We start from the raw sequence: 26,568 nt of genomic DNA, 5'->3' as shown, positions 1-26,568 counted from the left end.
TAAACATTGCAGACCCCATCTGATCATTACCAGCAGTTAAAAAATATTACTTTATGTTACTGACGGGCTGCGGGGGATTTGTCATTTCTGTAACAAGTGCAAAAGTAGCCTACAGGCAATGGGAGGGACCAGTTATGGAGAGGGTCAGACTGCATGACGAGGTGTCAAGATGAGGGTATTTAGTTTCCAAGTCATTAGAAGCGTATGCAAAAAAGATGTTTACAGATCATGATTTTGAGGACCGAGATCTTCTCACTGAAAATTATAATATAGAGAACACTATCACTATTTATGTCTGTATCAGAACAATTATACATTCCTTATGCATGATTTGTTGTTGTTTTAGGTTAAGACACCCCTCTATAACGGATTAAAGGCAAGGCACTTGAATGTGTGTTGCAAGTTGGCCATTGATTGACCAGACCAGGAGGCCTTGGACTACAAGGACTGCATGAAGAGGTTTTATAAAATGACAAACAGGATGCTGAAATGGTCTGCCTCTGGGTTTGACCTATGTAGATGAATTTTATTTTATATTTAATTTTCATTTTAAACTACTTTGATTTTAACTGTGTAAATGAACATTAGTTCTTATGCTGTATTAAATTTAAATTTGAACAGTGCACACTTATTTGTTTTTAATAAAACAGGCTTTAAAGAGAGAATTGTGTTTTTGTGTATGCGTGAAATAAAACTCTGAATGACTGAGATTGACTTGTGATGTGCATTGATTTTGGATATGCATTGTCTCTTAAAGCAGGGGTTCCCAACCCCCGGGCCACAGACCGGTACTGGGCCTTGGGTCGTTTAGTACCGGTTTCCAATACCCCAATTTTTTTTACCCTCCACTACTTCTTATTATGACTTACTTTTATTAACAGTTGTCTCTAAATAGACAGGGACAGAGATGAGCAGACACACACCCACTCACAAGCAGACAGACAGAGACGTTCAACAGTAGAGATGATGATAAAGATCATGTGATAATCATCTATCATCATCATCTGCTTGGGATCAGAAGATCAGAAAAGCCTTTGGTGCTCTCTCCCCTCTGTGAAGGCTCACAGCTCCACTGCTTTTCATGTCAAATGAGTTGATTTACATTCAGTGATAACTCTTTTAAGGTTTTTTTTTTCAATGTGGAAAAAAACAAAACATTGCATTGTATTCCCTTTAAAAAGATCTCAATAATACAATAATCATATAACAGACAAAAATGAAAGAGGGATTCTAGTTTAGCTCAGTTGGTAGAGCAGGTGCCCCATGTACAGAGGCTACAGTCCTTGACGCACTGGTCGCAGGTTCGACTCCCCGTCTGCTGATCATTTGGTGTATGTAGGGTCCCCCCCACTATCTACTCCCCACATTTCCTGTCTCTCTTCAGCTGTCCTAAGTAATAAAGGCAAAAGCCCAAAAAAAAAAATTATTATTGTCATTGTATTTATTGTAGGCAATTAATGTAAGGAAGTTGAACTGAAAGAATAGCAATCCTGAAATTGATGTGGTACCAGTTATTTTTGAGTTTTTGGCACTACAAAAACACAGTACAGTGAAGTCACAAAGGATTCTTATTTAACTTCATAAAGAATCTTTTGCAGAGTTCAGATTCTGCTTTGCAGAGAGCACACACACCCAACAACAGCAGAGTTTATTGATCTGTTGCCATTACCCTAACCCTTATTTTTTTGCAATATTTTTATTTTTTTTAACGATTTTAAACTTTTACACATGCATCCACACAAACTAAATTTCTCATCTAGATCCCTGATACATGACATAGCCTACAGCATATACTGTATTACAGTCAAGATAACTTTTGCAAATAACTGTCAGTGGAGAGTGTCATAGTGTTAAAGCATGTGTATAGAACACTCAGTACATCACAATTACAGTCAACAGTGATGCAGCACTTAAAATCTGATTGGCATCAACCTTAAAAAAAATGAAGCTAATTATAAATTATTGGTAAAATGTGGAGAATCTACTGTTTTGCACACTGATATTGTTGCCTTTGAGCTTTTTCATTTGTATCCCCAATATGCAGTAAAATACTGCACTGGAGAGCCTCTGTGTGGTCAAGGGGGGCAATGTTGCAACACAATCAATAAAATTTGACAGTCAGCCCTTATCATAATTTTGAGGGTCAATTTTTTTTTCTGTAGAGGAAATATTTATTTTATTTTTCGATGATAAAAGTTTTTTAGGGAGCACGTTGTTGGAGAGATTGGGTCATTCTTATTGTTGTTGTTCAGGTTCGACCACATATTCATCCTTAAAGTGCTTATCTTTTCTGAAGAAATCTGCAAAGTCAGGGTCAGTGGGAGGAGACATATTAATCATCCTGTCAGTGGTTATTATTTAAATCAATGGCATTGTTGTTTTTGTTACCAATAATCACTTTGGAGCAATGTGTTTGCCTCAGTTTGACCTTATGACTCTATTTAGCAGAGTGTCATTAAGCACCTTCCTGATAATGACAAAGGCCTGAGGAAACCAGACTGTTCATTAGTTAGCCTAAACTTTAGTCATTCACAATTATTACTTTGTTTTAGAGTTGACTTGAAATAATGTAAACATAGCCTTCACACTTAGATATAAAGGATACAACAGAATTTAAGTATGAAGTGATAAATATAAACATATGTGTTTGTTTACAGGAAAGACAATGCTGGGTGGGGTTGACCTACTCCAACATGGCATTTGCTGGCTTCATTTTGTGGTTACATGATCACATATAGATGATCTTATACCTGTCTTTGCAACATGTCCCTCCTAAATCCCCCCCAAATCCCACCACTTAATTGATACCAATTAATCTAGAGGTAGCTGATAGCTAGCCTGGCCTTCATCTGATTGTGTGAAAGTATGACCGTTTTACAAAGGGCTCCATCCAATTGGTAAGCTTTTTGCATGCTGCGTGAGAAAGCCTGGCTGGTTTATATAAAATAATTTAATTTAATTTTTGTTATTCATCGCAATAAATTCAGAAGTTTGCCATGTGTTTATTGTGAATGCTAATATTACAGCAACGATAAAATTGTGATTTATTTTGCAGCCTTAAAGCCCAAAACCTTAAATAATAATTTTTTATCTTTAATGAAAAAGTGTGAAATAAAAACATTATTTACACCAATGTATTTAATGAGTAATGAAAACAGTTTTGTATTCAGATATAAGTGCAGTAACAACAAGCAAAATACCCATGGAAAGACAAAAAACAAAGAAATTAAACCTTATTAATTGTGTTGAAGGAAAAACACAGAACTGAAGTTTGGGATAATATTTGTTGAGTCTTGGACAGTTGAAAGTAGAATTCGGGACAGATGTGAGACACTGAGGAAAAAGTACATTTTGAGCCATGGATCCAATACCAGTGTTCTGTGTGTGTGTGTGTGTGTGTGTGTGTGTGTCCATGGATATTCCATTTGGTATTTAGAAAGGGGCTCTGGATGAAGTGTAATGTTTAATTGAACTCACTAAACTAATACATATATGCATTTGTATGCTTTTTTTCAGGCCCAGCAGATGTTATCAGCCTGTCAGGAAAAGATCGATGTGTCCAACACAGAGGGCTATGAACTCTTCATCACCCAGTTGAAAGAAGGCCTGAAGAATACCTCACATGAGACGGCGGCCAATCACAAAGTGGCAAAGGTTTGTCTGACAGCCTTGTTTTCATGCATTCTGACGACTTAAAGTCGAGGTGAAATAAAAAATGTCATTTTAATCCTTTTAGATCACATCCCCAGTAGTATTGTGCATCTATTTGACAATCTAGTCCAAAAAGAAATATACAGAAAATCCATTTCTTTGTATTCTTATATCATCATCCGATTATGTCTATCACGTGCTTACGTAAGTTAGCACCAAACAATTTCAACCAATCAATCTGCAACATTTAGCCGCAAAGCACCAAAAACGCTCGGTCAGTTAGCTAGCTACTGCGCTGTGGAGAACGTCTGTCTACGCCCACTTCTCAACGATCAAATCAAATCCCTCTAATGATATGTCCCGCCTGCACGTCCTGTTTCACTCGGAAATACGTCACGATACGGAAGCTAGATACTCTCGAAATGCCGTTTCAGCTCGACTTTAAGGACTACTCTTTGTGCTTAAAGCAGCTGTGTGACAGTAGCAAATTAGTGATTCTTAATTTGGACCCAACTGCCGTCGTCTCCGGACCCGCTGTGCAAAAAAGTGTTGGGAGGGAACATTTGCATGTGGGGAGGCGTGCCCTGGAAAAGGATAAATATCTGCTAAAAAAATCACTATACAAAGCTTTACAAGATGAACATTTAGGTAGTGTGATGCCTACCTTAATGGACAAAACGTATTCAGTGTGTAGATTGCTGACTCAAATAGGCAGTCAATGGCAGGCTTATACACACAGTCTACATCCTGTGAGTCAGACAAGTGTTCATTTAATTTTTGTGTAGCCTAGTCACTGTTAGGCCTGGCTAAGCACAAACAATGAAAAATGAAGTGGGAAAAAGCTGAATCAAAAGGGGTAGTTATCCTGGCATTGCCATTTATCACTGTTACCTCTTCAACAAATCACCTTTAATGACACCCTGTTTCAAACGGCCAGTCCCCTGCCAAAATCATTATGGATTTACAAGCAAACTCCAGGTTTCAATTGATATGCAAAATAAGCTTGTTGACCTCCCTATGAGCATTGCCCACAAGATGTTTACCCTAAAGTTTTCAAATTTTCCAGATTTACAATTTTTCCAAGATATGATTTAGATTTTGTGCTCCATCTTGGAAAAATGCTTTAATAACAACATCGTTTCTAAATATCCTCACATTCGGTGTATCTAATATCCGTACTACAATTTATTTTTTCTAACTGTTCAACATATAAACCAAAACTAATGTGCTTGTATTACAATGGCTTCATTAACTGAAACTAACTTGTACCAGACTGCAGAAAATGGACTTTTTCATATGTACTTTTCCTTCCCTATGTGACTTTTTACTTTTCCATCCTTCTTTCAGTGGGCGACCGTGACCTTCCATCTTCCCCACCACATGCTGAAGCTGGTGGCCAGCGCCATTGTTAATGAGCTGAAGAAGATCAACCAGAACGTAGCTGCCTTGTCTGTGGCCTCATCCATCATGGACAGGCTCTCCTACCTCTTGTCAAGCGCCAGGCCTGAACTTGGGGTGGGCCCTGGCCGCTCTGTAGATAGGTGAGCAAGCAGGGAAACAAAAAATACTGCTTTATCGAGAGAACAACACCATCTGCAAACAATTAATTAATCTCTCCTTGCTCCACCCCTCTTCTACCTGTTTGTTTTTCTATTGCGAGAAGGGTCAACTGACAATCACATGTTCTTCGTAGGAACAGAGAGAGACAGAAAAAGAGAGAGTGAGAGACGCTATCTGGTATTATGTCTATTTTGTAAATGCAAAATAGTGTGACCTCTTCTGTTTAATGTAGGGCTTCTTAAGCCCTTGTTTATGCCCTTGTTAGTGCACCGGGTTCATGCAGAAGTTCTTGTTACAGTATGTTCCTTTAATTGTTTCATCATTACCAACAAGCCTTCACATGGGGCTCACCTGCTTTTAAATGAAGAGAGGATACCTTCTCTTCATTCACTGCTAGATACAGAATGAAGAGAGCGAGTGGCATAGACGAGCACTAAACTGTGAATCAGAATAATAAAACCTTTTGATTGTGTCACGGTGATAACATTGTAAAGCAAAAAATAAGATGCCCACACCTCCTCACAACCATGCTGGAAGCTGCAAGATGTCATCTGATTCCAGGGACAGATATTTTGCTTGTCTTTATATTTTGTTTAAATGAGTGTGGCAGATATCCGCCAGCTACACTGGCACCCCAGAAATTCAGATGTTGGTTCAGTGGTGATGGAGGGATGAATGAAAACAAAAAAACAATACTTCCACATGCGCATGATCCTGTTTTAATTTATGCCTGTGCACGGAGAGGCTTCTCGCAGAAGGTTGGTTCTGTTGTCAATGTGTTTCTAAGAGAGAGACAGAATAAGAGAGGGCAAGGAAGCAAAAGGAGCAAAACACTGAAGTAGAATTTAAATAAAATGTACATATGGATGAGGGTTTTTCAGGTGTATTTTAATATGTGATGTATAACAAAGATTTTATATGTAGTCCACTATGTGTGAAAAGGGACACATTCCATACCAGCATAGAATATTGGGCATGTTTCTAAGTGTGTTATTCTCTGCAGATCTTTGATGTACAGTGAGGCCAACAGGAGGGAGACATTCACATCGTGGCCACATGCTGGGTACAGGTGGGCTCAACCTGATCCAATGGCTCAAGCAGGGTTTTACCATCAGGTAGGTTCTGAGAGATTTTAGAGGAGCACATTAGTCTGCAGGCACATAAAGATTACTGTCATGCACATTGACAGTATTTGCATGCTGTCAAGGGGCTTTTTGCACAGTAGAGCATATTGATGTTTCAGGTCACTGTAAGATTTTTCAATTTAATGTTAAAATCCATGTTTCCATCAATGTTAATCAATTACTTTTGATGTAACATCAGTGCTGGTGATTTTATTAAACTGGACAGTGGGGAATGTAGCTGTGTAAGTATAAGCTTTATTGATCCTCTCTGTCTTTTTACAGCCTGCCTCAACAGGGGATGACAGAGCCATGTGTTTCACCTGCAGTGTGTGCCTGGTCTGTTGGGAACCTACAGATGAGCCATGGTGAGTGTAAATCATAAACTTTGCATACACTTAGCTAGTATATCATATCACTGATGCCAGACCTCTCTAAACTACACCCTCCAGGTCCGAACATGAGCGACATTCTCCCAACTGTCCATTTGTGAAGGGGGAGCATACACAGAATGTGCCGCTGTCAGTTACACTTGCGACCAGTCCCGCCCAGTTTCCCAACAGCCCTGACAGTTCGGACAAGATTGCCTGCTACGGCTTCGGTAGCTGCCCACAGTTCCTGGCTGCTGCCACAAAGAGGGGCAAGATCTGCATCTGGGATGTCTCTAAAATGATGAAGGTCAGAGCATCGGAATGTGAACGCATTAGTCCATCATATGTCTTGTCTTTCACTTTCGGATGTAGTAAAGATGCAATAAATGTTAGCATCAACCACAGATTATATAGTATGTGATTGTTTGCCAAACAGGTGCACTTAAAGTTTGACATCAATCCGTATGACCCGGCCATCCTGAGGCAGCTGATACTGTGCGGCAGTGTGCAGAGCCAGCAGACGCTGACAGAGTCTCGGAGACCAACTCTTGCTTGGCTTGAGGAGTCATCCTCATGCTCGGACCTCCCCAAGCTAGAGGGAGACAGGTAAAACACAAACAATCACCTGCCCACACATGCATTCACATGAAGCATATATACAGTATGTAAGGGATAATGTACAGCAAATGGGTTATTATTGCAGAAACACTGACAGTGTGGAGTTGAGAGGTCTTGTCTAAACCTGAAGGGTTTTTCTGGTATAAGGCTCCGCTTCCCTTCCATTATTCGGCTTACCACTGGGCAAGATCCTTAAGAAATCAGTCATTTGACACAGAATATTGATTTGAAAATGATTGTATTTATTTGCTTAAAAAAGTCCTATATAGTGTATATTTGGATCCGCGTCCAATGTAACAATAAACTCTGTAACTTTCTTAAAAGTAGCCTACTTAATCGCTATATATGACAGTAGTGGTGAGCTCTTAAGAGATTACAGACCCTTTGTCATAATTGACCGATCAAAAATCTTTACATCCAGACAAACACATACATTATGCAAACAACTTTACATTGCTGCACAGCAGCAAATCCTTGCTGGGGCAACACCTGAACTGTTGTATACAGAGCAGAAGATAACAAGTGAAAACTCAGAGTCATGAACTTTATTATGCAAGTTCAGGTTCTTAAGGCTCATGAGGCTCATGTGGCTCAGCGTACAGCCCAGCATGTATGTGCATGTTAAGCCCCCAAAAAACAGATGGAAAATGTATGCTTAATGCTGATGAAGTGTCAACACACCTGAGAAATAACACCTGTTCAAACATTATACCTTTATCATCATCAACCAGTGAATTGTCCTCTATCCTTCCCAAATTTTGTAAGATTATTTTAAAAAAGAGAAATGTCTTGGGTGTGGTCAGAGGTGTTCTCTGTTTTACCTAACCACACTTAACAGTAATGATGCACAAGAATCAGTCTCAGCAGATAGGTGAGAGATGACACTGCTTATGGTCAGCAACACCAAGATTATTCAGGGGGTATATAACGACAAGCCAAGATGTTGTTACCAGTTTTCTCTCTATGCGTGTGTATATTTTAATCATGTTCATCTAGAATGTTTTTTCAAATGAACTATAATGCATCAAACTTATTTATATATTTGCTATATCCTGAGCTGATGTGAGACACCTTGTCACTTAACCATCAAGTATTTCTTAATCAAGACCAAATAAGTCTGGCCAAATGTTTATGTTTATCTTGTTATACGTAGTTATTCACATTCAGGGGGGAATTCACTAAAGGATTGCATGGCTGTTGCACCTGCTAAAATTGTGCAAATGACACAAAAAGACTAAGTCTTGAAGCACAAGCAAAGGCTTAAATGCACCGAACTGCGCTGCAGAGCAAACTGTGTCTCTGTGCTCTGGTGCTGTTTGCGCGTATTTAAATGAGTGATTATGCAAAAATTTGGGGTCCCTTTCTATGCAAATGAACCTTGTGGCAAAAAGCATCAACCTACGGTATTTCACAAACAGCAGCGCTAACAGCACCACTCAGTTAGAGTGAAAATATTACTGTCTGTAGAGAGCTGGTGGGAACTGCAGTGCAGTATTATAAGGGCTGTCACGCTCTGAGTTTCCAGTGATCATGACAGCAATTCCATCTTTTGTGTGATCAAATAAAATTTATTAGTTAGTAAAAACATTCTGTAAATAATATTCTGTCATTATTATTATTATAATCGGGAGACCAATTGGTCTGGGGATGTCTGAGGCTAAACCCTGGCACACGGGCACACTGTCCACATCTGTTAGGACGGTCAGGAGCTGTTACGCATGACAGGGATTATTAAATGTTTACCCTAGTAAACACCTGTCGAGTCTGGACTTTACAATAAACCGTTAAAAGACCTGTCCCCTTCTCTCCCTGCTCATCATTGATCTGTGCATGGAGTTGAGATCCGTCAGTGTGCGCTCCGCTTATGCCTGAGAGCGCAGCACCGCCCAGCAGAGAGTGGAGGTGCAGACAGCTTCTCTCCACAATCAGACACAAAACAAGAGCAAACTGCGCGGATCTGCGAAACTTTATGGGCGTGTTTGCGCTTGAATATCATTAGTGCAATTTGCTTTGTGAACCAGACCTTGAGATTGAGCAGATAGCGGGTGAAAATTATGCGCAATTTACGGTGCCAACAGCGGCGGCAATTCATTCTTCGTAAATTACCCCCTCAATCTTTTGGCTGCTTTTAGTGTCTTCTAAAAGACGGTATCGAAAAGCCCTCTCGTAGATCTCTATCCCTATCCCTTTTGATTTGGTCTGATTCTTTTATCAGATTTTTATTATTTAAATAGTTTTATTCCTGTGATTGTAAAGCACATTGTTACTGTGTGCTATATAAATAAAGCTTTTTTTTTACTTACACAGCTCTGAAAAACCCTGCAGGATGTTGGCAGATTTTCTTTTTAATGCAGAAAAAGCGCATGCCTCTTCCTGCCCACATCCTGCTACAAAAATGTGAATATTTAGGTCCCTGAAGCAGTTAGTGATTAACTCGCCTATATAGTATCATGATGTCACTGAATGATGACAAAAAACAATAACAAAAAAATCTGTGACACAGCCACTCACTCCTTTTTACTCTATATGACTCGTGTGTCCGTGAGTGAGTCACATATCTCAGTTTGTGTTTGTGATATTGGTCACGATTTTTAACATCTTCTCTTTTAGTGATGACCAGTTGGAGGATTCCGACAGTGATGAGCATTCCCGATCAGAGTCAGTAACAGGTATGACCTTCTTCAAAATAGCTTATCGTACCTGAAGTCCCTGGCTCATTAACTTAAGCCTTTTCTATCATCGGACAGGAAAAAACCTTACACCTCTTCTTTTGCTTTTGTTACAGGCCAGCAGTCCCAGTGGGAGAGCATGGATGTGAGCCTCGGGGTGACGGCACTGAGTGTTCTCCAGCAGCCAGAGAAGCTCCAGTGGGAGGTTGTGGCCAGCGTGCTGGAGGACACAGTCAAAGACCTGGAGGAGCTGGGAGCAAACCCCCCACTGAACCAAGCCAAGGCTCACAGTCAGGCCAAAGCAAAGGACAAGGTTCCTGACCACCACAACATTCCTTTCCCCTGCCTTCTGGCCGGAGGCCTGCTCAGCTACCGATCACCAACCAGCACCCCCATGGCTGGACCCCCACCCACAGCCCCAGCTACAGCACGAAGGACCGCAGATGGTCCCCTTAGAACTCACGGCCCTGAGCCCTTTCACCCTGGCCCACTGCAGGACCAGGGTCCCATGGAGATAGAGACCTGCAACCCCCAGACTGCAGCCCAGGAGCAGGGCTTTTCTAACCTAACAGGTTCCCAACCTCCAAGCCCCTCCTCTTTGTCAGCGGTGCGCAGGACTATACCCGTGCTTCTGCTGTATAGTATCAGAGAGGTAGATGACAAGTCCTCAGGGCAGGTATTTGCTCAAATGAACAATCTCATGAGCAAGGGGCTGCACGAGGATGGTTTCACTGTGCCGCAGATTATAGAGATGGAGTTTGACACACATGAGCAGCTTCTTCTTCAGGATCCTCCCATCACATACATTCAGCAGTTTGCTGATGCAGCGACTAATCTAGCAGGGTTAGACGGTCACGTGGACAAATGGAGCACACTGGCAGCTGCTACCGTCTCTGCCCCGCCTCGTCCTGGCGCGCTAGTGCAGTGCTTGAGGCTGCCCAAACAGCTGGAAGAGGAGAATCTTTATGTGGACTCCATCACACCCTGCTGGGATGGTGTGCACCTTCTGATCGGCCTGCAGCCGTGTGGCGCGGAATCTCTCAGCGCTACAAACCAAGTGGAGGCTCTCAACAATCTCAACCGTCTACACTCTGCCCTGTGTAGCCAGCGCAAAGGACACCCCCTACACCCAGTGGCCAATGGGGTGGAAGGCGATCACCCAGGAGGTTCTCCACCCCAGACGCCGCTCATCCTGCCCCCAGGAGATCAGCAGCAGCAGCAGCAGCAGCAGCAGCAGCAGCAGCAGCAGCAGAGGTCCCCTTGTGGTGGGAGTGGAGGCTATCTTGCACTCTACAAGCTCAACTACTCCACCCGTATTGTCACCTTGGACGAGGAACCCATCAAGGTACAGCAGATCTGGGACGCTTCTGATGCAATAACTTCACTTATACTGCTTCCTCCAGATGTGCTGGATAGCAGGGAGGATGACAGCGAAGAGGCTACTGAGGAGACTCTCCCCTCTGTGTCAAAAAATGGCTCATCTGGGTTCGGACTGGGCCCAGCAGGCTCTGCTGTTTCTGGAACTGGGACTGCATGTGGAGCAGCCACAACCAGCAGCAGTGCTCCTGTCACCAGTCCCTCCACCTCTGCCTCGGGCCATAAAGAGGGCAAGCGGTTAGAGGTGGCAGGTCTGGGCCACCTGGTGGTGACCACAAGAGCCGGGTACATTATGATATTGGACCTGTCCACTTTGGAGGTCCTGGCCAAGGTGGAGCCGCCGAAGAAGGAGGGATCAGCAGATGAGACGGACCCCTTTGTCTCAGTTACTTATTGCTCTGGGACGGACCGCCTTTGTGCCTGTACAAAAGGTGAGTGTTTTCTTTCTTGACGTGTTTCCCTGCGGGTAGTAGTTCTGCAGGTTCTGCTTTAACTTGCCCTGCGAAAGGATATTCTTTTGTTTTTTGGGGAAATGTACAACTTTATACATTCTTTTTTACTTGATTGTGTTTAAATGCTTTGTTTTTAACTCAAAGCTAATTCGGTAGTTGTATCACCTCACTTTCACACGGTATGGCTGCGTTGCATTCTGGCTGTGAATCCAGAGTTGATTGCAGGCCCTCTAATAAATGCTGATTCCAACAGTTGAGCTAGAGTGCATTTCAGAAGCAGCTCTCAGCTCTACCTCACTCACATGCGCCAAGAGTATTATTTTTAAGAAGCTGCTGAAGCTGCTGTATGCTGCATAGAGTAGATGAGCCGTGCAGGAAGTTGGACATAGGAACAGCATAGGAAATCTGGTGTATTTTCAAAGAGAGCACGTTTTTTGGACTCGAGATAGATACAGACAGAGCCTTCTCTATTGCAGCCCCTTCCCTTTGGAACTCTCCCCCAACACCTCAGACAATCTCGCTCACTCCCCTCTTTCAAAACTGGACTCAAAACCCACCTATTTAAATCTGCTTTAAATCTGTGACCCCTCATTATGTTGTTGTAATTGTTTTCTTTTATATACATACATATTTAACTGTAATTTCTGCACCTTGATTGTTTTATGCTATTTATTGCTTTTACTGTCTTTGGTATTGTTTTTGACGTGTAAAGTGTCTTTGAGTACTTTTTAAAGCGCTATAGAAATTAAATGTATTATCATTATTATTATAATTACAATTACACCAACAACAATTTGTTTCCATAACAATGTACACCATAGTAAACATATAAAACGGGAAAAATGACAAATTCAACAAGACTAGTAAGATAATCAAATCGGGCAGGCAAGACACTCTGCTTTGTGTTGCTTTTATACGAGGCGCTGATATACACATGATACTTTTAAGAAGTATCTTATTGCAGATATATTGGTATGTGTGAGTGCGATAAATGACATGAAATGAAATTTAAGTAGAGAAATGCCAAAGATGTGTTTACTAGCAGTGTTGGTACAGTTGGCCTTCTATAAAATACATGTATTCTCAACGATGAAAATTCAGTTACATATTGCACTGTATCCTTACATTAGAGTGGTTCAGTACCTGCAGGTGGACTCAAATATAGATAAGCTAAGGTATGCATTATAATAAAATGGAACAAATTTGTCGGTTTTAATTTTGATTCTTCTCTTCCCCAAAGGTGGAGAACTTCATTTCCTTCAAATTGGAGGTGTGTGTGATGATATAGATGATGGAGACATGTTTATTGATGGCCCCCTTTCTAAAGGGGCTGAACTGCTGCTTGAGGGGGCCAAGCCCTCCTCCAACCCCTCTAGTCCTGGGATCACAGGTAAAACTGACACATGAAACCCTTAGTCATAATTACTCAGACACAATAGGGAAGTTTGATTTCAATGTTAAGATTATTGGCCTCCCGGTAATTCTGTTAATCTGATGTCCTCCACATTGTCCTGCTTTGTGCAGGAGTGGACCTCCTGGTGGATCAACCATTGAGCACGGAGAGCCTAATGTCACTGGTGGAGCTGACACGCTTTGAGACACTGACCCCCCGCTTCTCGGCCACAGTGCCACCGTGCTGGGTTGAGGTGCAGCAAGAGCAGCAGCAGCGACGGCACCCACAGCACCTTCACCAGCAACACCATGGAGATGCAGCCCAACATACACGCACCTGGAAGCTTCAAAGTGATAGGTAGCTTTGTTTATTAGTAACTTTAGATTATTAAATTAGAAATTAACTGGAAGCAGCCCCCTGCACCACTTATTTAGAGATAATAAGACAACTAGTCCAAAATTTCCAAGAATTTATTTAGAAATTCAAAGTTTCAGAGCAAGTTAAACAAATATGAAATGGATTTGTTGGAGCAGTATCTTTAAGAACCAATATATGGATGTGATGGAAAGGCTCCTTTTCTAATGAGCCATGTACAGCATTGTAGTTTAATGTCTAAGCAGTTGATGACCTGTGAATCGTCTGCAGCTCCAGCTGGGACGAGCACGTGTTTGAGCTGGTGCTGCCAAAGGCCTGCATGGTGGGCCACGTGGACTTCAAGTTTGTCCTGAATGCCAACATCGTCAACATTCCTCAGATCCAGATCACTTTACTGAAGAACAAAGCACCTGGGCTGGGCAAAGTCAGCGGTGAGGAGACTGCTTTGTGATTTATTGATTTTAAAGCGTTTTCTAAAGTTTATTACTTTACCTTGTATATTTGTTTAGGGAAAACCATATTCGTTGGTGCTGCAAGATGTACTTTTTGTCTCATCAATATCACTTAAAGGATTTGTCACATTCTAAATATTGAACCTCTATCTATGTGTGTCCGCTTGTCATATTTTTTTTAACAGAGACCGCAGTGGACAGACAGATCTCATTCCCCCTCTCCAGTGTCCTCCACGCTAACGGGGAGAGGAACGGGCAGCCTTTGCTGCATGACTTCTCTGAGGACATCCAGTTCATGGACATAGAGGAGACATCAGGTGAAGAATACAATCTGTGCTTAGTTTTGGCCTCGGAAGCTCAGTGATTCTAACATTAATTTATCTTGCAAACAGCTGTTGTTCACACATTTTTAATAGATTTCAAAATTAAATATCCATCCAGTGTCCTTAATCGTTGTTTTAACCAACACAATCAAATATCTAAAAAGTTCTCTTATAAAGTCCTTCCTGTGTGAAATGTCTCAGATTTAATTATCTGTGCGGATTTAAGGACCTCCAGCTTGCCAGTTGATGTGTTTACATTCTGACTCTCCCTCATCCTTTAGAGCAGGAAGTTGTTGTTCAACATTCTGACACTTGGAAATATGTCTATTCTCCACACTGAGTGAAATATTGTGTTATTTGCTGTAGGCTCCATGCTGTGTCCGTTCCTAGAGGACCACAAGGAAGACATCCTGTGTGGTCCAGTGTGGCTGGCCAGTGGGCTGGACCTCTCTGGCCATGCGGGCATGCTCAGCCTCACCAGCCCCAAGCTGGTTAAAGGTACCAGGGACATCTACTTGTTTCTGTTAAGTAATTTACTGATCCCTGACAGTGAAGGGGGTTTGAAACTGTTAGTGTTTGTGTTTCACAGCTGTCTTATTTTTCCCTCCACTGCAGGCATGGCAGGAGGGAAGTACCGCTCCTTCCTGGTTCACATTAAAGCTGTTAGTGACAGGAGCATGGAGGAGAGCCCCAGGCCTGTGTTGAGAATGCCCAGTGCCAAACCACAGGGCACCAAAGCCCACTCACTGTCTACCCTGCTGCAACGGGCCCAGGCCTCCAAGGTACAAATTCACAACTTCTAATCTTTTTAAAAGATTCAGTTTTTAGCTACTTTGTCCAAAGACCTCTTGATTTTATAATATATTTTATTATTTTGAAAAGGGACATTTTAAAAAACATGAAGCAGATATTAAATCTACACAAGTTTGCCGAAAGGCTTGTTTTAATGGAAAGTTAGTGTCATTGCTGTTCTACAGGGGATGATTATCACTGTAACAAAACTTCTAAAACAAAGTAACCATGGATTTCAAGTTAGGATGAGAAAGCACCGTATTCATTGTATAACAAACTGAATGCTAAACTTATTTTAAAAGACGTTTTTTGCCTGAATTACTCAACTTGGAATCATTTAAAAAATATCCATATTTATAATGAGCATCACTTAATTTGATCTATGTCCATTACACACATACCATCTCACTGGCTCATTTTATATGTGTATTTTATTTTAAGTTAATATGCACGTGTTTGTTTGCAGGAAAAGGTCTCTGCAGTGAAAACCGAGAGCTCAGCACCCTCGAAGAAAGTAGAAAACCTGCGAGGATGCGACCTTCTGCAGGAAGTTTCAGTCACAATCAGAAGATTTAAGAAGACGTCAATACCCAAAGAAAGGTCAGATCAATGCTTCAGTTTACATTTTTGACAGTGTCTCCTTGGATTATTTTAGTATCTCCTGTACAAATTGTTAAAGTTAACTGAAAACCTGATTGCTTTGCAGGGTCCAACGCTGTGCTATGCTGCAGTTCCTGGACTTCCATGAAAAGCTACTGGACGCGCTGTGTCGACGGATGGAGGGCAGCGCGGCCACTGAGCATGCCCAAAGCCTCATCTTAGACATCTTGTGCTGGCTGGCCGGGGTTTTCTCCAATGGACCCTGCAGGTAGGACTTCAGCATCAGCACAACAAATCATCTGGTACATCTAGGAGGCACATTATGTTACGTTACACTGTTACCCTTTACGTAGTCAACGAATATATCCTGTTGTCTTTTTTTAGCTTGAGAGAAGGAAAGGAAGGCCTGCTTGCAAAAACCCGGACGCGGCTGACAGATATTGTGCGGATGTGTTTCTTCGAGGCCGGCAGGAGCATAGCTCACAAGTGTGCTCGCTTTCTTGCACTTTGTATTAGGTAAGAAACATGGTTGATGGCAGTGATGCTTTTCCACTACGGTAACTTAAATACACTAAACCTGGTGTTTTCCATAATCTCAGCCCTAATTGTCTAGGTCCTTTGTTCTGCCTTGTTTCAATGTGTTTTACTGTACCAAATATTTTGCGTACAGTAAGTTAATAAAGGCAACACCATATGTATGGAAGACTGGCAAAAAAAGGTTGTAATTTTTATCCTCAGCTTGGTTGGTCATTGTGGTGACTTCAGATCTACAGACTTTTAAATGTCAGTATTGTCAAAGTTACAGCAGAGCAAAGTAGTACACCTTTTGTTAACCTTTCTTAACAAAAAGGAAGCAAAAAGATGCTGTATTTTTTTGTTTTTTTTTTCAAAATGTGCTTTAATTATTGTATTAAAAACATTGAGATTACACAAGGCATAAAACCAGCTCCCTCACAAGGATGCCTCAGGACATGTCAGCTGTCTATAAGGAGTATATTGAGAGGATAATTAACATCTTGTATTTTTTGTAGCAATGGGAAAGGGGACCCCAGTCAACAGGGTTTTGGCATGAGTCTGCTGAAGGCTCTGCTGGATAATATGCCTTACTTGCCTGCAGCAGCAACAGGTGGTAAGTAACTGAAATTAACAGCATATAGCACCTTTCTCTTGTTTCTCTTTTGTGAATCGGCAGTGTTTCCTTATTCACCTCTCCTTCTGGTTTCAGGCTCGGTATTCTGGTACTTTGTGTTGCTGAACTATGTGAAGGAAGAGGACCTTGCGGACTGCAGCACTGCCTGCGCCTCCCTGCTCACCGCCATCTCTCGACAGCTGCAGGACCGCCTCACCCCGCTGGAGGCTCTTCTGCAGACCAGGTACGTTCCCTGCTTTTCAGTTCAAGAGTAGCTCACAAATTCTCTTTATTGTATTAGTTAACTAAAACCTTGTGGATGGAAGTACTTTCAGCCACTGCTGAAGCATTAATAATACTCAGCATTGTGTCATTTGAAATGTCACCACTTCCTCAATGTTTCACATTAACTGAAGCCCCTTTTTCCCTCTCCCTTCTGCTGTCCACTAACCTCCAGGTACGGCCTGTACAGCTCTCCATTTGACCCGGTGCTTTTTGACCTGGAGGTCAGTGGTTCCTCCTGTAAAAATGCCTTCAACAGCAGCATCGGAGTCCAGTCAGATGAGATTGACCTGTCTGACATTCTCTCAGGTATGAGCTGTAGACTCACCACACACAAGATTTTACTTGGACAAAATAATAATAACATTGAATTCATTAATATTAATGCATCTAAGTAAAATGTTGACCTAAATGTGCATTTGCAATACGTTTATGTCAAAATCTCCCAGTTTGTTAGACATAATTTAGCAATGGAAAGTGGAAAGACTTGAACATCTGTTTTTAAAGTAGACTCCTGGAGCTCAGATGTTTTCTTCACTGTTGTTTGTGTTGCATGATGTGTGTGCTGCAGGGAATGGAAAAGTGAGCAGCTGTGCAGCAGCAGAGGGCAGCTTCACAGCTTTAACAGGACTCCTGGAGGTGGAGCCTTTGCACTTTACTTGTATCTCCACGAGTGACGGCACACGGGTGGAACGTGACGATGCCAGCATGTTCACTGGTAAACATTACATTTTTTTATGTGGCTTGTCTTTGGCTCATGAAGTGGACTTTCCATTAACATCTCCTCTAACCCTAGTGAGTACATTTGGCGTGACGCCAACGGTGGGCGGCCTGTCAACAGGGACGGTGGGTGAAGCTTCCACAGCTCTCAGCTCTGCAGCCCAGGTCGCCCTTCAATCTCTGTCCCATGCCATGGTGTCTGCAGAGCAGCAGCTGCAGGTCCTGCAGGAGAAACAACAGCAGCTACTGAAGCTGCAGCAGCAGGTCAAAGCCCAAGTCACACACACAAATACACACACACAGTATTTAACTTACCTGACAGTTTAGGTGGGCAGTCATTCCAAATAAGAAGTCATACCAAGTGAAAACTCAAGGTACTTTAAGGTAAGACCTTTTCTTACAATTGGTCACAAAATTAAAATTAATTCGACAACTTTTGTTTTAAGTCATCTTGGCTAAAAGAAGAAATAAAAAAAGATTTCTCAGAAACTTGCAGAAATAAAGATGACATGCATCCAAAACATTCTAATTGTTAAATAAGATCTTACAGCTACATAAAGTTCAGGGAGGAGAATGCCCAGATTTGGGGTGTGAAGTTCCTTTTGTTGGACGGGGGATAATTGTGTAGTATGAGAACAATATTTATCATGTACTAATGTCTATCATAGCCCTTATTGTTTTTTTATTTCAAAGGTATGATAAGTAGGATTTTTCCTTGCATTTTGTCAACAACATGTTCAAGCTGGGCCCCTCCGCCTGGGCTCTTCGTTACCAGAAGCTCACTCTCTCGCGCGAGAACACGTCTACCCTGCCGAGTACAAAAAAAAACAGACAGCATCACGGTTGCCTTGGTACTAGCATGCAAACTACTGGTTAGCTTGTCCTACCCGGTTTGAGTCACCTACCTGTCCAACAGAAAAAAGGCCAACTCTGCATCGCTCTTTCGCCATGTTCGCTGGTCTGAATGGGGCCCAGTTGCTAATTTGAACCTATACGCTGTGATTGGCTCAGGGAACCACAACAGCGCCCCTCCTGAAAACAACCCGTGCATAGCAAAACAACAGAATAGATGCAGAGGGAAGGGTCTCACAAGGGTCTCCACACACACTCACCAACACACATGAATAGAGGCCCATAAGTGAGGATTTATATTATATTATATTTGTAAAAGTCTATATTTTTTTTATTTTTCTAGGAAAATCTTACTTATTATACCTTTAATTGTCAGCAGCCAAGAATTATGGCAACTGATACATTCTGCTGACTTCAAATGATTTCTGTCTGTGCAGCACAGATGTGTTCTGGTTTTGCCTTTGTTTTCTTTTTCTCCTTCTTTACCTTTTTACCACCACTAAATAAGCTTTAGAGAGGAGTATTTACTGTAGAATATACTTTATAGCAGTGATAGAGGTTGCTAACTTCATTGAAAGACGAAGATTCGTTGATGTACGCTTCGCTACAAACGGCTGCTCCTCTTGCTCTTATGTAGGGCTATGCCCAAATAAAGACTTTCCTACAAGACAAGTAGTCCTTAGTTTCAGATATTAGTGGACTAGTTGTCTTTTAAGTAAATATTTAAATAATGAAGTATTTATTTTTTGAGGCATCATAAATTAGTTTGAATTCAACGATGAAAAGCTAGTTAAATGTAACAGAATTAGAATTGTGCTACAAGCTCTGTCAACAAAGACTCTTCTCATCGACCAACGTTTGCTTTACTTTTTGTGGCAGCCTTACTATGTATACTACTACATTCTGGACAATATAGACAGAATTCCCAACTGAATTTAAAATTGAAATTGATAGACTTTTATATGAAAGCAGAAATAACCAGGTGTAGATATTTGTCAGAAAACAGTAATGCTTTTTATTATACCTGTCAAGTTATTGTACTTTGTGGTGAATAACACCTCTTTTTCTGTGCTGGGGACAGAAGGCCAAGCTTGAGGCCAAACTGCATCAGACCACCTCTGCCGCCGCTGCTGCCTCAGGCGTAGGGCCAATCCACAACTCCGTGCCTTCCAATCCCTCCTCTGCTCCAGGCTTCTTCATTCACCCCTCTGACGTCATCCCCCCGACACCCAAAACCACACCTCTCTTCATGACTCCTCCTCTCACGCCGCCAAACGAGGCAGTTTCTGCAGCCTTCAGCGCCGAGCTGGCTCACCTGTTCCCCGGCTCCATGATGGACCCCGGGCCTGTCAATCTGGCAGCACACAAGAACACACAGAAAGCCAAACCGGTTAGTTTCATGCAGTCTGACTCTTCCTTCATACTTGGCTGGGTATCAAACCTCGAAATTTAAGACTATTCAAGACTTATTGGAGATTATTTTATTTTAGTTGGTACCTATGTAGTGGTTTGGAATGCAACTTTAAACACCTTCTGAAACAAAAATATTAATTCTATAATGATTTTAGGTACTTTTGAAACGATTATTGCCTGGTTACCGTACTGCATGCATCACTTAAAACATGCATCACTTAAAAAGCAAAAAGCTATTTCACATGAATAATATTGCAGTCCTAAAAGGATGTATAGCCAAGTCTCTAAAAGAGGCACAGCAGTGCAGGATTAGTAGGTTGTTGTTTTGGTATCAAAAGACAGATATAAAAGAATGAACGATGGATGATCCCTCAGAAAAAACTGTCAGCACAGAAAGCGAGAGCTCAACAGTCCAAAAAACTCTTCAATATACAGCTCTGTTATGTAAAGATTAGGTAAGAAGACGTTGGTGGTGTGCTCATTCAATATTGTAATTTTTAGGTTCTGATTCGACAACCAGCATTTCTTAATTGTGAACTCATAATGGTTTGTTTTTGCTGCAGAGCCCCATGGGCAGCGGTCTGGCTTTGGCCATTTCCCAGGCATCTCACTTCCTGCAGCCTCCTCCACACCAGTCCATCATCATAGAGCGGATGCACTCTGGTATGTCATGTAGCAATATTATAACTGTATATACAAGTTACAGAGTTAGGAAAATCTGCTTTATATGTACTTGCATATTATCTTGTTACAGTTGTTGCAAGTTAGCTTTGTAAATATACAGTATGACAACTTAAGCTTAAACAATCTTGAATAAGTCATGTTTTTCCTAAGTGAGCTTCCTCTTTCGTCCATCCTTTCCTCCCAGGAGCTCGACGCTTTGTCACGCTGGACTTTGGCCGTCCCGTGTTGCTGACTGATGCTCTGATCCCAACTTGTGGAGACCTGGCCTCTCTGTCCATAGACATCTGGACGCTGGGGGAGGAGGTGGATGGCCGCAGGCTGGTGGTGGCCACGGACATCAGCACCCACTCCCTCATTCTGCACGACCTGCTGCCACCACCTGTCTGCAGGTTCATGAAGGTCTGTACTTTGTCTTTATTTGCTTTGGATAATTGCAGTAAGGCGTTATGTAATTTAGCGTGTCATACTTTTGTCAGTTTGCCAATATTATATATTCTTCTTGTTATTGCCCTTCTTTACAGATCACCGTGATTGGACGCTACGGCAGCACCAATGCTCGGGCAAAGATCCCACTGGGCTTCTACTATGGCCACACGTACATCCTTCCGTGGGAGAGTGAGCTTAAGTTGATGCATGATCCTCTGCGAGGAGAGAGCGATGCAGCCAGTCAGCCAGATGTGGATCAGCACCTGACCATGATGGTGGCGCTGCAGGAGGACATCCAGTGCAGGTAAGGCTTAAAACTCTAATCTGGCATTTTTATATTCTTACTGCATTCTCAGTTTGTTGAGTTCGAGTAACTTTGGCTTTCGTAAACCTAGAATATGGTAACTACAGTCATTTTTATCAATCATTGGTAACAAAATAATTGTCATTTTTCCCTGGTGACAAAAATATTGATTGGTTATAACCAAAATAATAGTCACCAGGGAAAATATATGGGATTTGATTTAATGGTTGTTTTTATTTTCTTGAAATAGCATTCTGATAAGATCATAATAAACAAAAAAAGGCTTAACTTGTATTAAGGTTTTGACAAAGAGGCCAAAATAGCTTAAACATTAAATTATTGATGAAAATAACATCAGGACAAAACTGGAAGTTAGTTGAAAGGAATTGGGAAAAGGATTTAGTTTCATCCTTATAAATTGGTGTCTTGTCTGAAAAACCCTTTCATAGAGCTTCTAAATTGGTAAAGAACAAAATGATCAAATACAAATTCTGTAGTAAGTGTAGTAAGTGCTTTACAACAACAAGAAGTTAGAAACAGCTTAGATAGATCTAAATAATGAAAATAAAACCAATAATAGTAGTAATAGAAATGACTACTATTTAGCCCCGAGGCCTTTGGTTCATCTTAAAGACAAAACACTTAAAACACAGCTCCCATATCCTGTATATACTTTGCTGAAGCTTTTTTTAATGTATATAAAAAATACATTTTCTTTACTAGGTAGAAGGGATAGGCTTTTCCAGTGATTTCAATATTCGAGTAATCTTATTACCTTATGAACGAGTAATCGAGTACTTGCAAATTATATATATTTTTTACCGTAAAAAAAAAACATGTCGGACATGGACCTCCCGGTCCCGAAAATATTAGGCTGTATGCCTGTAATTAATGTAAATAAATTGCCAACAATAGAAAGCAAGTGCAGTTTCAAAAGCACTGAATAACCTTAACAGACCCTTCAATTAACGTTGTTGTAATATTTCGTTGTCAAATGTCACTGCAGTAGCGGACAGTAGCATCTGTTCTGTGTTGCTTAACACGTAACGCACATGTTTTCCACTCTCGTAGCTGTTGTCTGGCGTGATGGTGGCTTGTACTCCGACTCAACAAATGCCATCAAGTCACAGAAGTCTTCTCCTTCCACAACACTTAATGGGAGCATATCTTCAGTCACCATTTTCGTTATTAGCAGGCTAATGTTCTCCGCTCTGGTATCATCACAACAACGTGTGCTAATAGGGCTAGCAAATGGTGTGATGTGAGACTGGCTGTTGTCTGTCGCTGGCTTCTCCTTGTGCTTTAAGCGCATGTGGTTTAGCATCGAACTAGTATTTCTATAGTTAACTACCACATATCTTGCACAGCGCGTTATCGTCGTCTTTTTTTTGTCAAAAGTACTTCCAGTACTTCCAGATATCAATTTTCCTGGTCACAGCTGACATGGTGCATGCAACTGAGATAAACTTCTTCAGCCGAAAACAATGCATGCATGGGTGTGCGAGTAGTGTAACGTTACTCGAATAATGACATCAACAACGAGTACTCGAGTATTTGTCCCTATCCCTACTAGGTAGACACTGTCATTTTGGGCAAACATTCCTCAAAGGAGGATATGATGGATTTATTGGGAACTATTTTCAGCAGTGTATTTAGTCACATGTTCTTTGATTGTATGTGTATTATGGCACACATGTTCTCCTGTTTCTGTTTACCAGGTACAATCTCGCTTGCCATCGGCTGGAGACCCTCCTGCAGAACATCGACCTGCCGCCTCTCAATAGTGCTAACAATGCCCAATACTTCTTAAGAAAACCAGACAAGGTGGTGGAGGAGGACCAGCGGGTTTTCTCAGCCTACCAGGACTGCATACAGCTGCAGTTGCAACTCAACTTAGCTCACCATGCTGTCCAGCGACTGCGCGTTTCACTGGGTGCTAGCCGCAAGTCTCTGCCCACAGCTGGGGCTGCTGAGGCCCAGGAGCTGGTCCATAACTCCTCCACCGAGCAGCTGAGGACCATCATCCGCTACCTGCTGGACACACTGCTCGGCCTGCTGCACTCCAACAACGGTGGGTCATGAAGTGTTATATTTTTGAGATGAGAAAGTTATAAATGCTTGAATTTTCCCCCTGAATTTAATGAGCGAAAGAGGACATGGTTCTGCCTTACACTGTTAATGTGCTTCAAATCGTGCTTCTTTCATTTGTGTATCTGTACATTTTCAGGCCACTCGGTGCCCTCGGTGCTGCAGAATACTTTCCATGCCCAAGCCTGTGAGGAGCTCTTCAAACACCTTTGCATCAGTGGGACGCCTAAGATCCGTCTTCACACTGGTCTGCTGTTGGTGCAGCTTTGTGGAGGCGAGCGTTGGTGGGGCCAGTTCCTCTCCAATGTACTGCAAGAGCTCTACAACTCAGAGCAACTACTCATCTTCCCCCAGGACAGGTAGAGGCCATCAGATTCACTGCAATTATAACAAGTTTAAGTTTCTTTAATGTCTGTAAAATGTCTGCATCTTTTAAATCGTCTTTTTTAAGTGTATAATAAACATAAATAAAGGTCCTGAACTGAGAAAGCCTCTCAGATGAGAGGAAAAGGAACTTTAGCCAAGTGCAGTTGATTTTAGAAATACACTTACAACTGTTATACATCTTGTTTCATCTCAGGGTGTTCATGCTCCTGTCATGCATTGGCCAAAGATCTCTGAGTAACAGTGGTGTGTTGGAGGGCCTCCTGAACCTCCTGGACAGCCTGCTGTCTCCACTGCAGCAGCCACAAGCAGCTGCACAGCGCAGGACTGAAGGTAAAGCAACGGCCACTGTGTTACTGAGTTACAAACACACGGCAAAGCGTTTCAGATGTGTGACATAGTAAACACCAAGAGTTACAAGTTGAGCAGAACTAACATAGAGCTGTATGTTTTTGTTAACGTGTACATTTACATATATTGTGTTATATATATATATATATATATGTTTTGCAGGTGTTTTGGATATCCCCATGATCAGCTGGGTAGTGATGTTGGTTTCCAGACTGTTGGACTACGTAGCCAGTATAGAAGATGAGGCTTCAGGTGGGAAGAAGCACCTTGGAGGGAAAGAGCGGGAGAGAAGTTATACAGGTATCAACTGCTCAAATGTCATCACTTCTGATGATATTACTTTACAGCTCAGACCTTTAGTTCACCGTTTTTATTCCACTGCAGGAGTTTTTAGAAAAGAAAAGCAATGTTTCATTAAATATGTCAAATTATCAATCACCATTTTATATCGTATGCTCCTTAAATCTCATTCAGTTTGTTGGTACATATTCTGAATGTTAATTGCCTTTTAAAATGGTGCAGCTTATACATTAACTACACACATGAGCTTTGGAAGCCAAACCATTCCACTGTGATTATTGATTTATCAATCATTTTTCTGACAAAGGATTTAAATTGTTGAGAACCGCTTGTAAGACTCATGCAATATACATCTCTTTCTCAGTGCTTACATTTCAACTCATTTTTTAGATTTCTTGGCTTTCAACTGGTTAACTGATGAGTGTTGTTGTCTGTCCTTCAGGTATTCAGTGGAGCTTCATAAATAACAGCCTTCAGTCTCAGAACTCCAGCAGATCAGCTAAAGGCAGCAGCAGCCTGGATCGACTGTACTCCCGCAAGATCCGCAAGCAGCTCGTCCACCACAAGCAGGTAAATGTGTCTCAGCCCAACACCAGCACCCCTTCATCCATACTTTATAATATTTTCTTGAAATAATCTGATACAGCCTTTTTTTGTGAAAATTTGCTCTCAAGTTTGGTGCATGCCCTACACTACAAACCCCAGGACAATGTCTTTCATCGGTCTGACTCCTATCACATGAAGCGGCAGCATGAAATTTGGTTTTCTTGATTGAACACTTTTGCATTTCTTATATTTATCATGCCCTTTTTATTGTAGCAGTTAAATCTATTGAAAGCAAAACAGAAAGCTTTGGTGGAGCAGATCGAGAAGGAGAAGATTCAGAGTAACAAAGGATCATCCTACAAACTGCTGGTGGAACAGGCCAAGCTCAAACAAGCCACATCCAAGGTTAGTTTGCAGCATCTCAACATCCTTAGTTCAGCCTTGACTTCTCAAAGAAGGGTGGGTGTTTTTATTCTAATGTAATGTATTCTGTATTTTTTGATTTGCGTGCTAATGTGATTCTAAAACCCACTTTGTCATGTTGTAGTTTCTCGGCATTGCAATGGGGTTTAACCTTAGCTGAAGAGCTTACCATTGGAGTCCATGAGAGTAGAGAGGGTAGAGAACAAGGATTGTCTACACAACTACATTTTCATTTAAACCAGCATATCCATTCAATCTGTGTTTTTACACTGCTTGAAACGAATCTGTCATACAAACACCTGAAATACAAATTACTTGATTATTTAAGTGTACTGGGCAAGCCCTCACCAGGGTCACACACACAAACAGGCAGTGACTCTCTCACTGAAACACTGCGGTGCTCCATGTGGGGCTGATATCGCAGATGAACATGGGAATTGCTTGAATAAAAAATAGCTTGCCTATGGCACATGTAGGAAGTAATAACATTACAAATAAATGCAGAATTGAACAGCAGCTAGCAAAGACAAAAAGGTCAGCAGCATCTGTATAGTTGTATGTAATGTTTATGTTGAGGTAACGACTGCAAGTCCAGGCCATGTCATTTTTTTTCTTCTGGAAAAGGGTCACATGATAAGGGCATCAAATTAAGGAAGGAAATTGTGACTGATGTTATCCTCTCAGCAAGCAAATATAGGTGTCTGCATCATTGTTTCTCAAGGCTCCTTTTTCGCCTGTACACACTTACACCACCCTGGAGTATAAATAGCTAAAAAAAATGTTAACCTAACTATTGAATGTTGATGGAAAGATTACATTTTTTTTAACAGAAGGAGAATTCTCCCTACTAAAATGCCCCCCATCTTTTTCATTAGGTTTTAATGGTGCCTGCAGAATCATTAAACACTCATA

General features: G+C 41.6%; 1 protein-coding gene across 6 annotated transcripts in view; it reads left to right on the top strand.

Annotated features, from left to right (window-relative positions):
- The window catches only part of birc6 (baculoviral IAP repeat containing 6), a 113,910-nt gene that overhangs the window by 5,044 nt on the left and 82,298 nt on the right, over window positions 1-26,568 (top strand). For 4 of the 6 annotated variants that reach the window (XM_069659280.1, XM_069659279.1, XM_069659278.1 and 1 more), the window contains exons 3-34: window positions 3,517-3,654; window positions 4,999-5,192; window positions 6,215-6,326; window positions 6,618-6,700; window positions 6,785-7,010; window positions 7,140-7,309; window positions 9,932-9,990; window positions 10,107-11,798; window positions 13,060-13,209; window positions 13,344-13,569; window positions 13,858-14,018; window positions 14,225-14,356; window positions 14,729-14,860; window positions 14,978-15,144; window positions 15,621-15,754; window positions 15,861-16,022; window positions 16,139-16,270; window positions 16,786-16,883; window positions 16,980-17,127; window positions 17,341-17,474; window positions 17,737-17,883; window positions 17,962-18,149; window positions 19,819-20,127; window positions 20,714-20,813; window positions 21,019-21,233; window positions 21,356-21,564; window positions 23,283-23,635; window positions 23,792-24,011; window positions 24,233-24,369; window positions 24,550-24,687; window positions 25,130-25,257; window positions 25,507-25,638. In XM_069659280.1, coding sequence (XP_069515381.1) covers window positions 3,517-3,654; window positions 4,999-5,192; window positions 6,215-6,326; window positions 6,618-6,700; window positions 6,785-7,010; window positions 7,140-7,309; window positions 9,932-9,990; window positions 10,107-11,798; window positions 13,060-13,209; window positions 13,344-13,569; window positions 13,858-14,018; window positions 14,225-14,356; window positions 14,729-14,860; window positions 14,978-15,144; window positions 15,621-15,754; window positions 15,861-16,022; window positions 16,139-16,270; window positions 16,786-16,883; window positions 16,980-17,127; window positions 17,341-17,474; window positions 17,737-17,883; window positions 17,962-18,149; window positions 19,819-20,127; window positions 20,714-20,813; window positions 21,019-21,233; window positions 21,356-21,564; window positions 23,283-23,635; window positions 23,792-24,011; window positions 24,233-24,369; window positions 24,550-24,687; window positions 25,130-25,257; window positions 25,507-25,638 — 6,726 coding nt within the window. The remainder of the gene's footprint in view (window positions 1-3,516; window positions 3,655-4,998; window positions 5,193-6,214; window positions 6,327-6,617; window positions 6,701-6,784; window positions 7,011-7,139; window positions 7,310-9,931; window positions 9,991-10,106; window positions 11,799-13,059; window positions 13,210-13,343; window positions 13,570-13,857; window positions 14,019-14,224; window positions 14,357-14,728; window positions 14,861-14,977; window positions 15,145-15,620; window positions 15,755-15,860; window positions 16,023-16,138; window positions 16,271-16,785; window positions 16,884-16,979; window positions 17,128-17,340; window positions 17,475-17,736; window positions 17,884-17,961; window positions 18,150-19,818; window positions 20,128-20,713; window positions 20,814-21,018; window positions 21,234-21,355; window positions 21,565-23,282; window positions 23,636-23,791; window positions 24,012-24,232; window positions 24,370-24,549; window positions 24,688-25,129; window positions 25,258-25,506; window positions 25,639-26,568) is intronic. The other 2 variants (XM_069659277.1, XM_069659276.1) reach the window with 2 other exon arrangements.

Source organism: Semicossyphus pulcher, unplaced genomic scaffold (genome assembly GCF_022749685.1).
Source record: "Semicossyphus pulcher isolate SPU_LCO1_2020_fin unplaced genomic scaffold, fSemPul1.0.p SCAF_12, whole genome shotgun sequence".
Taxonomy (NCBI): domain Eukaryota; kingdom Metazoa; phylum Chordata; class Actinopteri; order Labriformes; family Labridae; genus Semicossyphus; species Semicossyphus pulcher.
The sequence above is the reverse complement of the archived record's forward strand: the minus strand, read 5'-3'. Positions and strand labels throughout refer to the sequence as shown.